The following is a 13,109-nucleotide window of genomic DNA, read 5'->3' on the forward strand; positions in this document are numbered from 1 at the left end:
ATGAGAGGCCCGCGCACCGCGATGAGGAGTGGCCCTCACTTGCCGCAACTAGAGAAAGCCCCCTCGCACAGAAACGAAGACCCAACACAGCCATAAATAAATAAATAAATAAATAAACCCAAAGTTTAAAAAAAGAAAAAAATAGATGTAACACTCAAGATTTCAGCTAAAAAAAAAAAAAAAAAAAACAAAAAAAAACATTCTTTCAAACCGAACACTTACCAGTATGTTCTCAGCTGGCTGGAACATCAGACTCTAAGGGATCTTAACGCTAACGCCCTTAACTGGAGCTATCCAGCAGGGATTAAGGGCCAATATAATTTAATATTTTTATTAGTAATCTAGATGAAGGAACTAAGATTATAATCTCATATTTCTAATTAATACTAATTTAGGTATGGTCACCAACCAAAATTAAAAACAACCTGATAAATTACCGGAAGAATCATTTAGAAATATAATGAAGTTTAATAGCATTAGGATTTGGGGCCAAGAACAAACACATCAAATCGAAATGGAGAAGGGATATACAGGCAACGACAGTATAAAAAATGAAAACAAAAAAGTTTTGTCTATCCAATAATCATGGTGTTTAAGAGGGGAAAAAATAGGCTAACAGTAGTTGGCTGTATTAATAGCAGTAATGTAAGAATACATCTTCCACTTTATTTGACATCGGACAGGCTCTAATTAGAGTATGCTTTTTGATAGTCTCATTTGAGAAGTTTGTTGAAAAGTTAAATAAGGACTAGTAAAGAACACAAAATACTAAATTATTTCTATGAGGAAAAGTTAAAAGAAATTGAAGCATTTACCTTGAAAAAGAGATGACTATAGGGAAAAATTACTGCTCTCTAAGGCTGTTAATAATTACAATAAATTGTCCTCCTGCCCTAAAGAGGACTACTGCATATGAGGGATATACAGAAATAATGGCAAGACAATTTAATTTGCTATAGGTAAGCTATTTTGATAATAAGAAAAAATTTTAAATACTAGAATATTCAAGTGGGAGAGGTTATAAGACTTTTATCCCTAGATAGCTTTTGCAGAAAAAAACAAAACAAAATGCATTCCCTGCCCTGGTTCACCTATGCTACTTCACTGGTTTATCTTCTCAAATATCCACCAAGGGATACTGGAAATGTGGGGCTTTCACTCTTGTAAAGTGACCTCCTGAAGTTTATGTGCCTTCTTCATCCTTTCAGTGTTTCCCTCCTGGTTCCAGCTCTGAATTAATACTAGCCCACTAGTCACCTAGTCCACACAGGTAAGGAATAAAAACTTTTGTTAGAAGAAGAAACTATTTGGCAAAGGTACTTTGCAGTTCAGACACAGTACTAGTACAGTACCACTGTTCCCGGTCACATACAAACAAATACTTCTAGGCTGTTCAGAAATATATATTCTGAGGTTTCTCTCTGTATAACTGGCTTGCTTGAAGGTTTTCCCAAGCTCTGAAGTGCTACATCCCATGTCTTGACACCTCTAGACTTTCTCTTACAATTTCTTCCATAAGCGTCCATCTGCCCTGCCAGGCTCCTCGACTTCTGTTGGCCCTTTTCCCTACAACGTCCTCAGTTGGCTCCATTTCTATGAACTGCTCCATGTAACCTATGACATTCAGACCTGTCAGATACTACTAATGCTCCATCCTTATCTCCTCAGTACATCCAATTCCATCTCACAGTCTTACTAACAGTTAATTCCAGAGGCCTTCAAATTGAACTCTACTCATACTTACAAATTGCACTCACCAGTCTTACTGATTCTTCTTTCCTTTACTCTGCCTCAGGGTGGATTTTTTGGCCACAAGAGCTTCATTGGCCCTACAGGAGGCTCTGGTAACACCTCTGAAGAGAGGTGGCCTTTAACCAAGGGTGAATAGGTGGATAAACTGGATTTTGTTTCCCTAAGGTAAGATAATTCTGAGGTGTGCTCTACAGTACCCTCCTAGAGTTCCCCAGGCTCAAGCCCCAGTTGTCTGCAGTGACTCATAATCACCACTTGTTGGTTCTCTGTCTCACTTTTTCCTAAACAGACTAATGTTAACACAAATATTTGACTCTGCCTCCAGGTGAACCAATCCTAAAATAATCTATCTCCATATATTTACATGTGCATTTTCCAAAGAACTTCTATGGTTTGTTTTTTCTTTTTAATAGCATTAAAAAAATATCCCACATTAACATTTTGAGTAAAAACAAATAATCTTGGTCTGTGTATATGCGGTGTGCCCACAACAAATGACTCACTTTCACACTCACAAAGATGGTATATATTCTCCCAAATAGACAACTCTCAAACATTTCTTGTTTCTGGCAGTTACAAGTGAGATTTCTTACTGAACACTCTGATTCTATGATCTAGTATGAGAGGGTTCAGCCATAGAAATACCTTGTTTTACACACATTTTTCTATAAATTTCAGTAGTGATGAGAAAGATCCTCTCCTTTCTGCTCAAGAAAAGAAATTAAATTACTTTATGTATTGTTCTTTGGCTTTTGATATGCTATGTGACACTTCAGCAAATCCTGCACACAATGAATTCTATCATTTCTGCACCTGTGGCAGTTAAATGTGCTCATTTGCATAAGTTACAACCACATACATAAGTAAAAGTGTTGTTTGTGACAGTAGATCTGATTTTGGGGATACATATAAATTTCTAAAGTTCTAATGGATTTTAGCATTGACATTACGGCATAGAAATAAAACATTTCTTGCCATCATTCCAGGCATACCAGATGGTGAAAAGTGTTCAATGGAAGGTAAAGCAAACTTACCCGAATCATCATGACTGAACATCTGATATCATGAATTGTATCATAGATCTTTTTTGAGAGGTCCACAAACTGATTATCATCAAACACATCCAAAGAGTTTTTACTTAAGGCTTCCAAGGCAACATTCACTTGTGTTACAAATTCCGGAATTGCTGTTAAAATGAATAAGAAAGAGAAAATTGTCCTATTTGTATTTTCAGATTTCTGGAGTTTCCAGGAAATGGAGAATCATATTTTTAAACAAATACTTGATTTAAAAAATTTCAATTATTTTTTAAATGTAGGGAGACAAAACATTTTGGCAGGATAATCTTGAATCTCTGAAATACAAAGGTAACCAAAGACAAGAAAGGCATCGTTATGGAAATGTTTTAAAAGATTATCTTTCTCCTTTATGGCGTTTTTGTTTTTACCAAGTCTGGAACCATATAATTATTTTTCATCCTATCCAATGTAAGCTCAAAGAAATGACAAAAAAGAATTGGCGTGAATAATAGTTGAAATTGTAAACCTAAAAATATTTAAAGAAAAAACACATTTGAGTTGCTAAATAGAAGAAAATTAACTAAAGATACTAATTCTATCTCATAGAAATAATAAAACTACTGTAAACTTTCTTTTGATAAAATATTTTCTCATCATCAAAAAGATTAATGAAAAGAAACTGGTGATCTTATATGCAAAACGTTTCTATGTAAAATAACACAACATTGAATGAGTGTAGGGATATATCAATCAGTAAGGCCAATCCATAGAATGCCCTTTTTTTTTTAAGATTTCAAAATAGTCTCAATTAAAACCGTTTCTCCGACTTTACTTTTAAGGTTAATGATAACAACATTCGTTAACTCTTCAGTGGATTCAAGGCAGTTTTCTAAGTGTTTGCTGTGATTTAAATCTTAAAACAACCCCAGTATTAACCTGGGGTTCATACTTAGTTGAATGACAAAGACACAGAGAAATCAAGAATCTTTCACAGAGTCATTCTGCTAATATGACTTTTAACTACTATACCATATCATATTGAATAAGTTTCTTCCCCATGTGACTATGCAGGATAAAAGCAGATTAATTTTTAGAGCAATGATTCCAAACCTGGAAGATACAGTACTTTATCTAACACAAAAATATTAATAAATATTATTTTTTCCTACATCCAACTCTCTATCTGCATGTATGGCATACCATGTCTTGCAATCCTACCTGCCATGTTCTTGATATGGGGAAATGTTGGCAATATACATAGGTACCCATATTTTATCTAGTCTCATCTTTCCTCCACCTACTAAAATGTATCACCTATACCCTAATTCTTAGCTACTATACCCACCAGGATTATCCACTGTGCTTTTCTCCTCTGTCCATTCTCTAGGTGTACCATCCAATAAAAAGGGGCACCTGGCCACATAGGGCCACATATGACTATGAAACATTAAATTCATTAAAATTTAATTTAATTTGAAATTGAGTTCCTCAATCACATTTACCACATTTCAAGTGCTCAGTATACACCTATGGCTACTGAATTCTGTTTTGAGAGTGGCCATATGGAATGTTTCTATCATACCAAAACTTCTATTGGATAATATTATTCAATAGTGAGATTTCATGAAATCACTGTCTCACTTTCAGTGAACAGAATAACAAAGGCAAGGAGAAAGCTAACTCACACCACTTTGTGCAGGAGAAACACTCCTGAACCACAATTCCCACTAATTTAGATGTGACTCCCAAAGTGTATCTCTAATCTAACCTTTTCCCTGAATTCCAGAGCTATAAATCCAAAATAGTCCACTGCAAAATTCTACCTAAATCTTTCATAACACCTCAAATCCATCCTATCTAAACCTAAACACATTCTTTTCTACCTGGAAAGCCTAATTTTCTTGTAATATTTTCTAACTTGACGCCCAGTCATCAATGAAAAAAACTCAGGTGTTTTCTTTTACCTCCTACTCTTTTTTAACCTCTGTATCCAAATGTCCTCTAAGTGCAATCTCCTCTACCATATAAGTACATTTTAAATCCATTGCCAATGCAGCCCCACTGCCTCTAGCCATCATTATCTCCTGCTTGAGCACTCACCAGAGTCCTCCTGCCCAAGATCTTCTCATCCTTCAGACTCATCGTAAGTATAATCTTATTGACAAAGCCAACTCTTAGCAGTAAGTACAACAGTGTCTGTCACAAAATAGATTCTCAATAAGTTGTTTTATTAGTGAGTCACGTCACTACACTGTTCAAAAATGTTCACTGGTTCCTTGAAACTTTTTCCTGTTTGTAGCCCAAGTGTCTAGCCTGGCACATAGTAGATAAGCAATTGAATTAAGTAATCGAATGAGTTAATGAATGAATAAATATAAAAACCCCACAAAAATGCAGGTACAAATGCAACATGTTAAGCTTGCATTTCAATGTAATTTAGGTTTTGTTCCTACTCGGGAATCTCCAAAAATATACTTATGTGGGCTTATAAGAATATTCGAGATATTTAATGAGTTAGTCTTTACTTTTTATAGTGTTGAGAGAGGAGGAAACTCTTAAGGAAATGTGTCCAGTTATTTCACACTTCCTTCAGGTTCTTGGGGTGAACAGCAAACCCCCCAACAAAACTTCTACTCCAAAGAACATGACAGAGAGGCTCCTAATCACTTTGACATCCTCTATTAACCCTAAAGACATAGCTAAATATAAAGAGTTGTGGTCTCAAAACTTCTGGTGGTCTACCACTGACAAAACTCTTTTCATAGTGTTCCCCACTAAAAAAAAGGTTTTTCTCATCCACCAAACAAGTGTGCCATACAATAATAATTTAACTCTTTCTATCCACATCTTCAATTTGTTACTAACTGCCTCTACAATTTGAAACTGCTCCTATCATCTTCCTATGTAGATCTTGGCCAAAAAAGAGAGACAAGCATCAAATCATGTAAAGGTCTAGTTTTCACTGCCATGTGAGATAATGTGAGAAACATTTGGCGTATTTTAAGGAAAATACATCATAGCCTTTTCATTATTGCAACATGATTTCAATTTAACTCCTCTAGGGGCCTCTTACTAATAGACTAATATTAGTTCCAATTAAAATAAAATCTTTGAGAAGCAAATGTTTAATTTCTGAAGTACAGATGGAAACTACTACTTTTTTCACTCTAACAGCATAAATGAACTATTCAAAGCCGACATGTAATACATTTCTCATTTCATTAGCTTAAACATCAGCTGTGGGTGTGCTTTATTCATACTATGGACATATGGTTGCTTGGATCAGAGTGGGCGTGAAATTTTTTAATGCTTTCAAGAAAATACGAAGTGAGTATAATTAAGTAGCCAGTTAGTGGTAATTTAGAAGGAAAAACAAATTGACAAAGCTATCTCAAATCCATAATCTACCTACATTTCAAGAAAACAAGGTTTACACACAGTATACCATCCATCATGTTATACAATCATTGATCAGAGAAGGGGACACCTTAATCAAATTCACTCTAATCATTTGACATCCCAGGTAGAATCAACTGTTCTGAACTTTGGAGTGTAGATTTATTAAACAGAAGCGGCTTTGGGTCAATACCTTGTCAACTTCAAAGTATCTTGTCTATTTTATACTGCCAAATTCTAAGCCAGTCCTGAACTCGTTAGAAGTCTGTACTTTCTCTACCAACCTTATTCAGAATATGCAGAATAATAATATCCATTGATATTATCCATTGCAGATATTATTGATATGATATTATCCATGCAGAATAATAATATCCATTGATGAGCGCTTACTCATCTTGGCACTGTGCTAAGAATTTTGTATGCATTGTCTCATTTAATCCCCGCAGCAGCCCTGTGAGGCAGGAACTATTATTATCCTGATTTCACTGATGAGGAAACTGAGGTCAAACAGCTAATAAGTGGCAGGCTGGTAACTGAGACTCCAGAGCTTGCTCTCTGAGCCCCAAAGCTGCACTGCCTCCTTTTGATAAGTAAAATACTTTGGGCTTCTTAATATCAGTGCTCCTGGGGCACTGAAATTAATGTTAACGTTAATTAACATTAATGTTAATGTCAATTAATTTCTAAATTAATGTTAATTTTCTGGCAATAGAGCCAACTTCTCCCAGGCCTTGAGTATCTCTCTGGTACTAACTCAGGAATATTTTATCCCTTCTCATTTCTTGCTAAGTTTATTATGTGCTTTTGAAAGTAGGTAAGGGTACATAATTATTGGATTAAGTAGGTCAGAAAAAAATCCAGACTCATTATAGGTAATCATCTCCAATGATGTCACTAAATTATGTTTTCTATCATTAATAAAATGCAGATTAAAATATTTCTAATCATACTATTATCTTTGAAAATTACCAATGATAGAGGTATTTGGCTTTGAAAATTCACATAATGCTAAGTCATCATTTCTTTACATGATGCTAAGTAAGTGGGAAGAAATTACAGCAGAAAGTGCAACTAAGCATATGCATGACTTCTATAAATGCCTCATACTCTTCATTTTTTAGATTTATTGAACAAACATTGATTATCAAGGTTCATACTTTTTTTTTTTTTTAAGGAAGCCAAGAGTATGTATCAGTACTGTGTTTGGTCCCTCACAGATTACGTATCATAAAAGTCAATAACTAGTGAGAATTTTTCCTTTTTTCAAATGAGAGAATCAAGGATCAGAGTGAGTGCTTTATGACACATCACACAGTTAACAAGAGCCATACTGGCCTCACTATTCTACTCTACCCCTACCTTTCCATGTCCTGGCTATTGTAAATAGAGCTGCAATGAATATTGTGGTACATGACTCTTTTTGAATTATGGTTTTCTCAGGATATATGCCCAGTAGTGGGATTGCTGTGTCGTATGGTAGTTCTATTTTTAGTATATATTCTTTTGTATCAAGTTTCACTCAACATTAAACTTAGGTGATTTGACTCACATTGCTGTATGTAGGTTTAGATTTCTCATTCTTATTACTGTATAGTATTCCAATGTACAATTATACCACAATTTATTTATCCATTCTATACTTAATGGGCATTTGGATAATTTCCAGTTTGGGACTACTATACATAGTGATGCTATGAAATATTGTGTACTTTTTGGTGCTAGGAATATATGTACATATTTTCAGGGAATTTACATACATATTTTCAGGGACTATACCTATCAGTGGAATTTCTGAATCACAGAATATATTTTTGTACCATGTTAATAGACACTGACAGTTTCCAAAGTGGTTGGAACACATTTTATTCGTATCAACAGTGCCTGAGAGTTCTAGCTGGTTTACATCCTCACTAACACTTGGCATATTCCAGCTTTTACATTTTAGCCTTTCTGGAGGGTATATTTCCCTCTTCCTTTTTAATATATTGATCTGGGGTGTGTGTGTGTGTGTGTGTGTGTGTGTGTTCTACTGGTTAAGCCTCCGGATTACTTTCATTGTTTATCTACTCTCTTGTTGTTCTTGAGTTTAAACAGTTTAAATTTTCCTCCTTTGGAATCACCCACCATCTTATCTATTGCTTAAGCTCATTCTTTAACCTCGTCAGTTTCTACTATCAAGAAAAGCACAGGACTTCCCCGGTGGCACAGCGGTTAAGAATCTGCCTGCCAATGCAAGGGTCATGGGTTCAAGCCCTGGTCCGGGAAGATCCCACATGCCATGGAGCAACTGGGCCCGTGCACCACAACTACTGAGCCTGTGCTCTAGAGCCCGTGCTCCACAACAAAGAGAAGACACCGCAATGAGAAGCCCGTGCACAGCAACGAAGAGTAGCCCCTGCTCACCGCAACTAGAGAAAGCCCATGCACAGCAATGAAGACCCAACACAGCCAAAAATAAATAAATTAATTAAAAAGAAAAGAAAAGCACACACAGGAAAAGAGTGAAAGAAAAAAAGAGAAGTAAAGGAGCTCCATGATCTGTATCTCTAGCTAAATACAGATCAGTGTGCAGGGGATCACACACTGATGACCATAGGAACATGGGCCATAGGAACAGGGAAATGTAAACATTAATAAACAGAAACCTCATTTAAAATGGATTTGGGAAGACAGAAGGGGCAGCTCTCACACCCTACCTCTTGTTATCAATTGCAGACCCAACAGGAAGAGACATACCTTTGCATCTCTGAAAGGAAGAAAGTTCCTATTTTACTACCCAGCAGGAGGAAGGAAGAATTTCTCCTTGCCTGGCAATAGCCCAACCAACGAGAGACTGTCTCAACTTTGCCAGTGAAAAGCCCCTACACTTCAAACTCCCAGTTTCTTCCAATGGACATTTTGTTTGTAACAGCCCCGCCCACTCTTCCTTCTCCATAAAAGAATGTTCCTCTCCTTTGTTTTCCAGACCTGCCTATAGTTTGCCACAGATTCCATGTCCTGAGTTGCAATTCTTTGCTGTTCCTGAATAAACCCATTTTGCTGGTAAATTAACTGACGGTTTTACTTTTTTAGGCCAATAGAAATGTCTAGGGGGGAAAAAATCTTTAAAGATGCTGAGGTGTACAGACAGATTGGGAAGGCTTCTAGTAGGAGAAACATATCTTTGTTTGACATATTTTTGTGGTGTTGAGGTGGTCCTTCACATGTTGCTGGGGATTTCTCGGGTGAGAAGAAAAAGAGTTGATCTCAGCTCCCCAAACTCCAACTCTCTCTGTCCAGCTGTCTATGATTACATGCCTGAGAACAGCCTTTTTCCTAACCCTGTCTACCTGGTAACCTTTTACCCACTCTTCATATTTATCTTCATAGATAACAGTTCTTTGTGAAACTTTCCCTGATCACCAGCCCACCCATGCCTCTAACCGTGTTAGGCAATCTTGTCTCTTGGACTTGCTGACACTAAAGACATGCATTTGCTAAAGATCCTATGTCTGTAACTGCATGTGTTTTCCTATACTCAGCCACTTCCAAAATCCTGACAGAGAGCTCTTAAAATCAGAAGCTCTGTCAAGTCACCTTTGTTTCCTCAGGAAAGGGGTAGGTATCAGAGTCAGAATTCAGCACCAGGTATTCAGACTCAGAGCCTGTACCCATTACCACTCTATTCTACTGCTGGATGCAAGGGTAACCCTGCTGAGACATATCCTCAAACATTAAAGAACACTGAGGGTAAAGAGAAGAACTAAATCTTCAAGAGAAAAAGGGTCATCTATAAAATATTAAAATCAGATTGGTATTAGACTTTTCATGAGCAACACTGGATACCAAATGGAAAAATATGAAGCAATGCATTCAAGTATTAAGTAGAAATTATTTCAGAAATGAGATTCAATACTCAGCCAGTGAATTAAGTGAACAGTGGGATAAAGATTTTTTCAGGCATGCACGTAGACAGAATATTTAATCTCCATGAACTCTTCATTAGGGAGATACTTGTCAATAGATTCTTAAAACAAAAAGTGAATCAAAGGAGCAAGATATGGGGCTGAGGAAATAGTGGAGTCGGAAAAGCAGTCGGAAATACCTGTGGGTATTTCTGTGTGTTGTACGTGGAAACAATGAGTAAACGTGTAGATATTTTTGAGAGCCAGGGTTCTCACTATGGAATAAGAGAGGTACTACAATGGAATGTGATAAGACAAAGAGCCCTATGGGATGGGACTGCATTGGAGGTGTCAGCACGAACTTACGATTTCATATGTAGCAATATGTTACCTTTTGTGTAAGAGTGAAGAGGAAATGAAAAAGCAAATCCTTAATCTGCTTATTTTCACAAACATTAAAAAAAGACTCACATGAAAGATAAAGGAATAAGGAAACTTGTTATTTACAAGGGATGCTAAGAATTGGGTAGAAGAAATATGAGAAGATAGATCAGTAGCTGAGTATATTTTGTGTATTTTTAACTCTTGTAAGCATGTTAACATTATACAATTTCAAAAATATAAAATTGACAACAAGGATATGGGCAGGGGAAGGAAACCTAAAACCAAATGTAAATAGCAACAAATGAACAAACGAATTTGTTGTGAGGTGTGTATCATCGGGTTGCTTACACTTGACTACTTTCTAAAGCCCTGCTGCCCAATCCGCTAGCTGCTAGAAATATCCTGCTATTTAACTAAATTTACATTAAATTGATACAAATTAAATACAATTAAAAATTCACTTCCTCAGTCACTGTAGCTCACCACATGTGGCTATCATTTTAGACAGTATAGATATAGCTCGGTTCTATCCTTGCAAAATATTCTGTTAGCACTGTTCCAAATACTTGCAATCAAGTATTTGTTGAGCACCTGTCCTCTGTAGGACACTGGTTTAGATCCTGGAAGAGTGAGTATCATCTGTGTAGTTTTTCTATGTATACCTCACAAATACAAGTTATAAACCTTTGGAAAAATCCCTCTTTGGCACCTAGAAATGTCCTGGGCCATTGCAAAATTGTGTCAGGTTCTATTTACTGATACCATTCTTAGCTTTTTTGGTCAATATATATTCACCTTTGTATAAATATAGGTGACTACCTAAACAAGAAAATGTATGTTTTGTTTGTGCTTTGAGAAACTATAGATGATATCTTTGCTTACTGTGTTAATCCCATGAGGGTTATGGGATTTCACAACTGCTGAAATTATATTAGTTGTAATATATGTTAAAAATGTTCTGAAATTTCAGTGCCAACTTGTTATTTTTACTTTGACAGAATTATCATTATTTTTAGTGAGTTATAATATTACAGTGAAAGAGTAGAGCCTCAATCTCATTGACAGTAGTGATTTTACTTTCCCTTTAGTAATTCAATATCACAAGGTTTGTAAGGGCTTCCTATGTACAAGTGTACAGTATTAAGGTTTTTAAAGAACAAATTCATTTTTCTTGTATCTGATATTCATTTATCTTGAACCTTCTTGCTATTATAATCAATATATTAAAAATTTCAGGGAGCCCAGCTTAATATGATTTAAATATATATGCACGTATGATTCATTCAATAGATGTTTTTCTAGAAAGTCGAATAAAAATTGATTGTGAACTTCTTGAGTGAGAGCGCCTGTTGTATTGAATTACTCCTTTTACTAATATTTCTTGATCGAATGAAGGAAAGTCATATTTTAAATGCAGCAGGGAAGCTTTCTATTTAAGGCAACTGAAGTGACTTATTTTATAAATATTTACCCCTTAAGCTCTTTTTTTGTAAAGCTGGATTTATGTACATTGGTTACAAACACTATTTTAAACAAGTCTACTGAAGTAAATCAAGATTTATAACTATGCTAAAATTTTTTTAAATAGTTACAGAAATCCAGAAACCTCTGCATCAATGTAAGCTAGGATTGTGGAAGGTTAGTCAATTTTTTTTTTTTTTTAAGGGAGCTAAAATTCTTCTGTAAAATGAAGAAACTGGTCTATTTCTAGCATAGACTCTCTGGATCCGTAGGTCTATTCATAATCACACATGCACTGTGTTCACTTTTTCTAGCTACATTTGGTTACAAGCAGAAAGACATTAGAAAAAGATAAATGAATGGACAGGAGGATAGCAGATGTATGGACAGATTAATGGGTAGTAAAATAAAGCATGGGTTGTTGGAAGAAAAGATAGGTGTATAGAATCATGGGGGTAAGAATTTGTGAGTGGATGGAAGGAGAGATTAATCTTTATAACTTTCCTACTTCCAAAAGAGAAAAAAATTCAAAGAAGCTCAAAAAAGAGGCAAGGGTACAATAAGCTTTTAAAACTTAAAACAAGGCCAAAATAACCAACAGCCACATAACGAAAGTTAGGGAAGACAAGTGTAATTACATCAAAACTTCTAGAGTTAAGGTACAGCAATTAATTATAAAACTGATCTGTTGCATTCCAGGCAAAAGTGAAGCAATGCATGACATGGTTCATATTATTTACTAAAATGGGGCTCGGCACTTAAAAGTTTTCACTGTGAATGACTTAAAAAGATTTTCCTCTTCAACACTGTATGCTAAGGGGAGTGAATGTATCACTTATGTATTTATATTTTTTGTTATTAAAAAACATAACAAAATAGTCTTCACAAATAGTGTTATAAAAGATGTAAAGGCATTCTTCAAAAGAATATTTATTTTATACAACATTATCATCCACTTCTTCAAAAAGTTAAAGTCCTAGAATTTTTGGTTTGCACCTTTTTGGATTTCTGATATGATATGATACAAAAATAGGACTTTGAAAATTTTGATTCTAGGCAGAAATTTAATGGATAAATGAATGAATAATCTCAGCATAGCTTCTGACAGGAGTGAATCATATACTATTTGAAATTGATGTCAATCATGAGTTAGTTCTTGAAGGACGGGCATTCAGGGTTATCAGAAAAAAGAACTTCCATTTGTTTTAGA

The 13,109-nt window shown here is 35.4% G+C and overlaps 1 protein-coding gene across 1 annotated transcript in view; it reads right to left on the bottom strand.

The window, feature by feature from the left end:
- Nucleotides 1-13,109, bottom strand: part of CTNNA3 (catenin alpha 3) — a 1,637,417-nt gene that overhangs the window by 334,279 nt on the left and 1,290,029 nt on the right. The window contains exon 12 of the mRNA XM_068548855.1: nt 2,787-2,938. Within this exon, the coding sequence (XP_068404956.1) occupies nt 2,787-2,938 (152 nt within the window). The remainder of the gene's footprint in view (nt 1-2,786; nt 2,939-13,109) is intronic.

This window comes from Eschrichtius robustus, chromosome 7 (genome assembly GCF_028021215.1).
Source record: "Eschrichtius robustus isolate mEscRob2 chromosome 7, mEscRob2.pri, whole genome shotgun sequence".
NCBI classification, from domain to species: Eukaryota; Metazoa; Chordata; class Mammalia; order Artiodactyla; family Eschrichtiidae; genus Eschrichtius; species Eschrichtius robustus.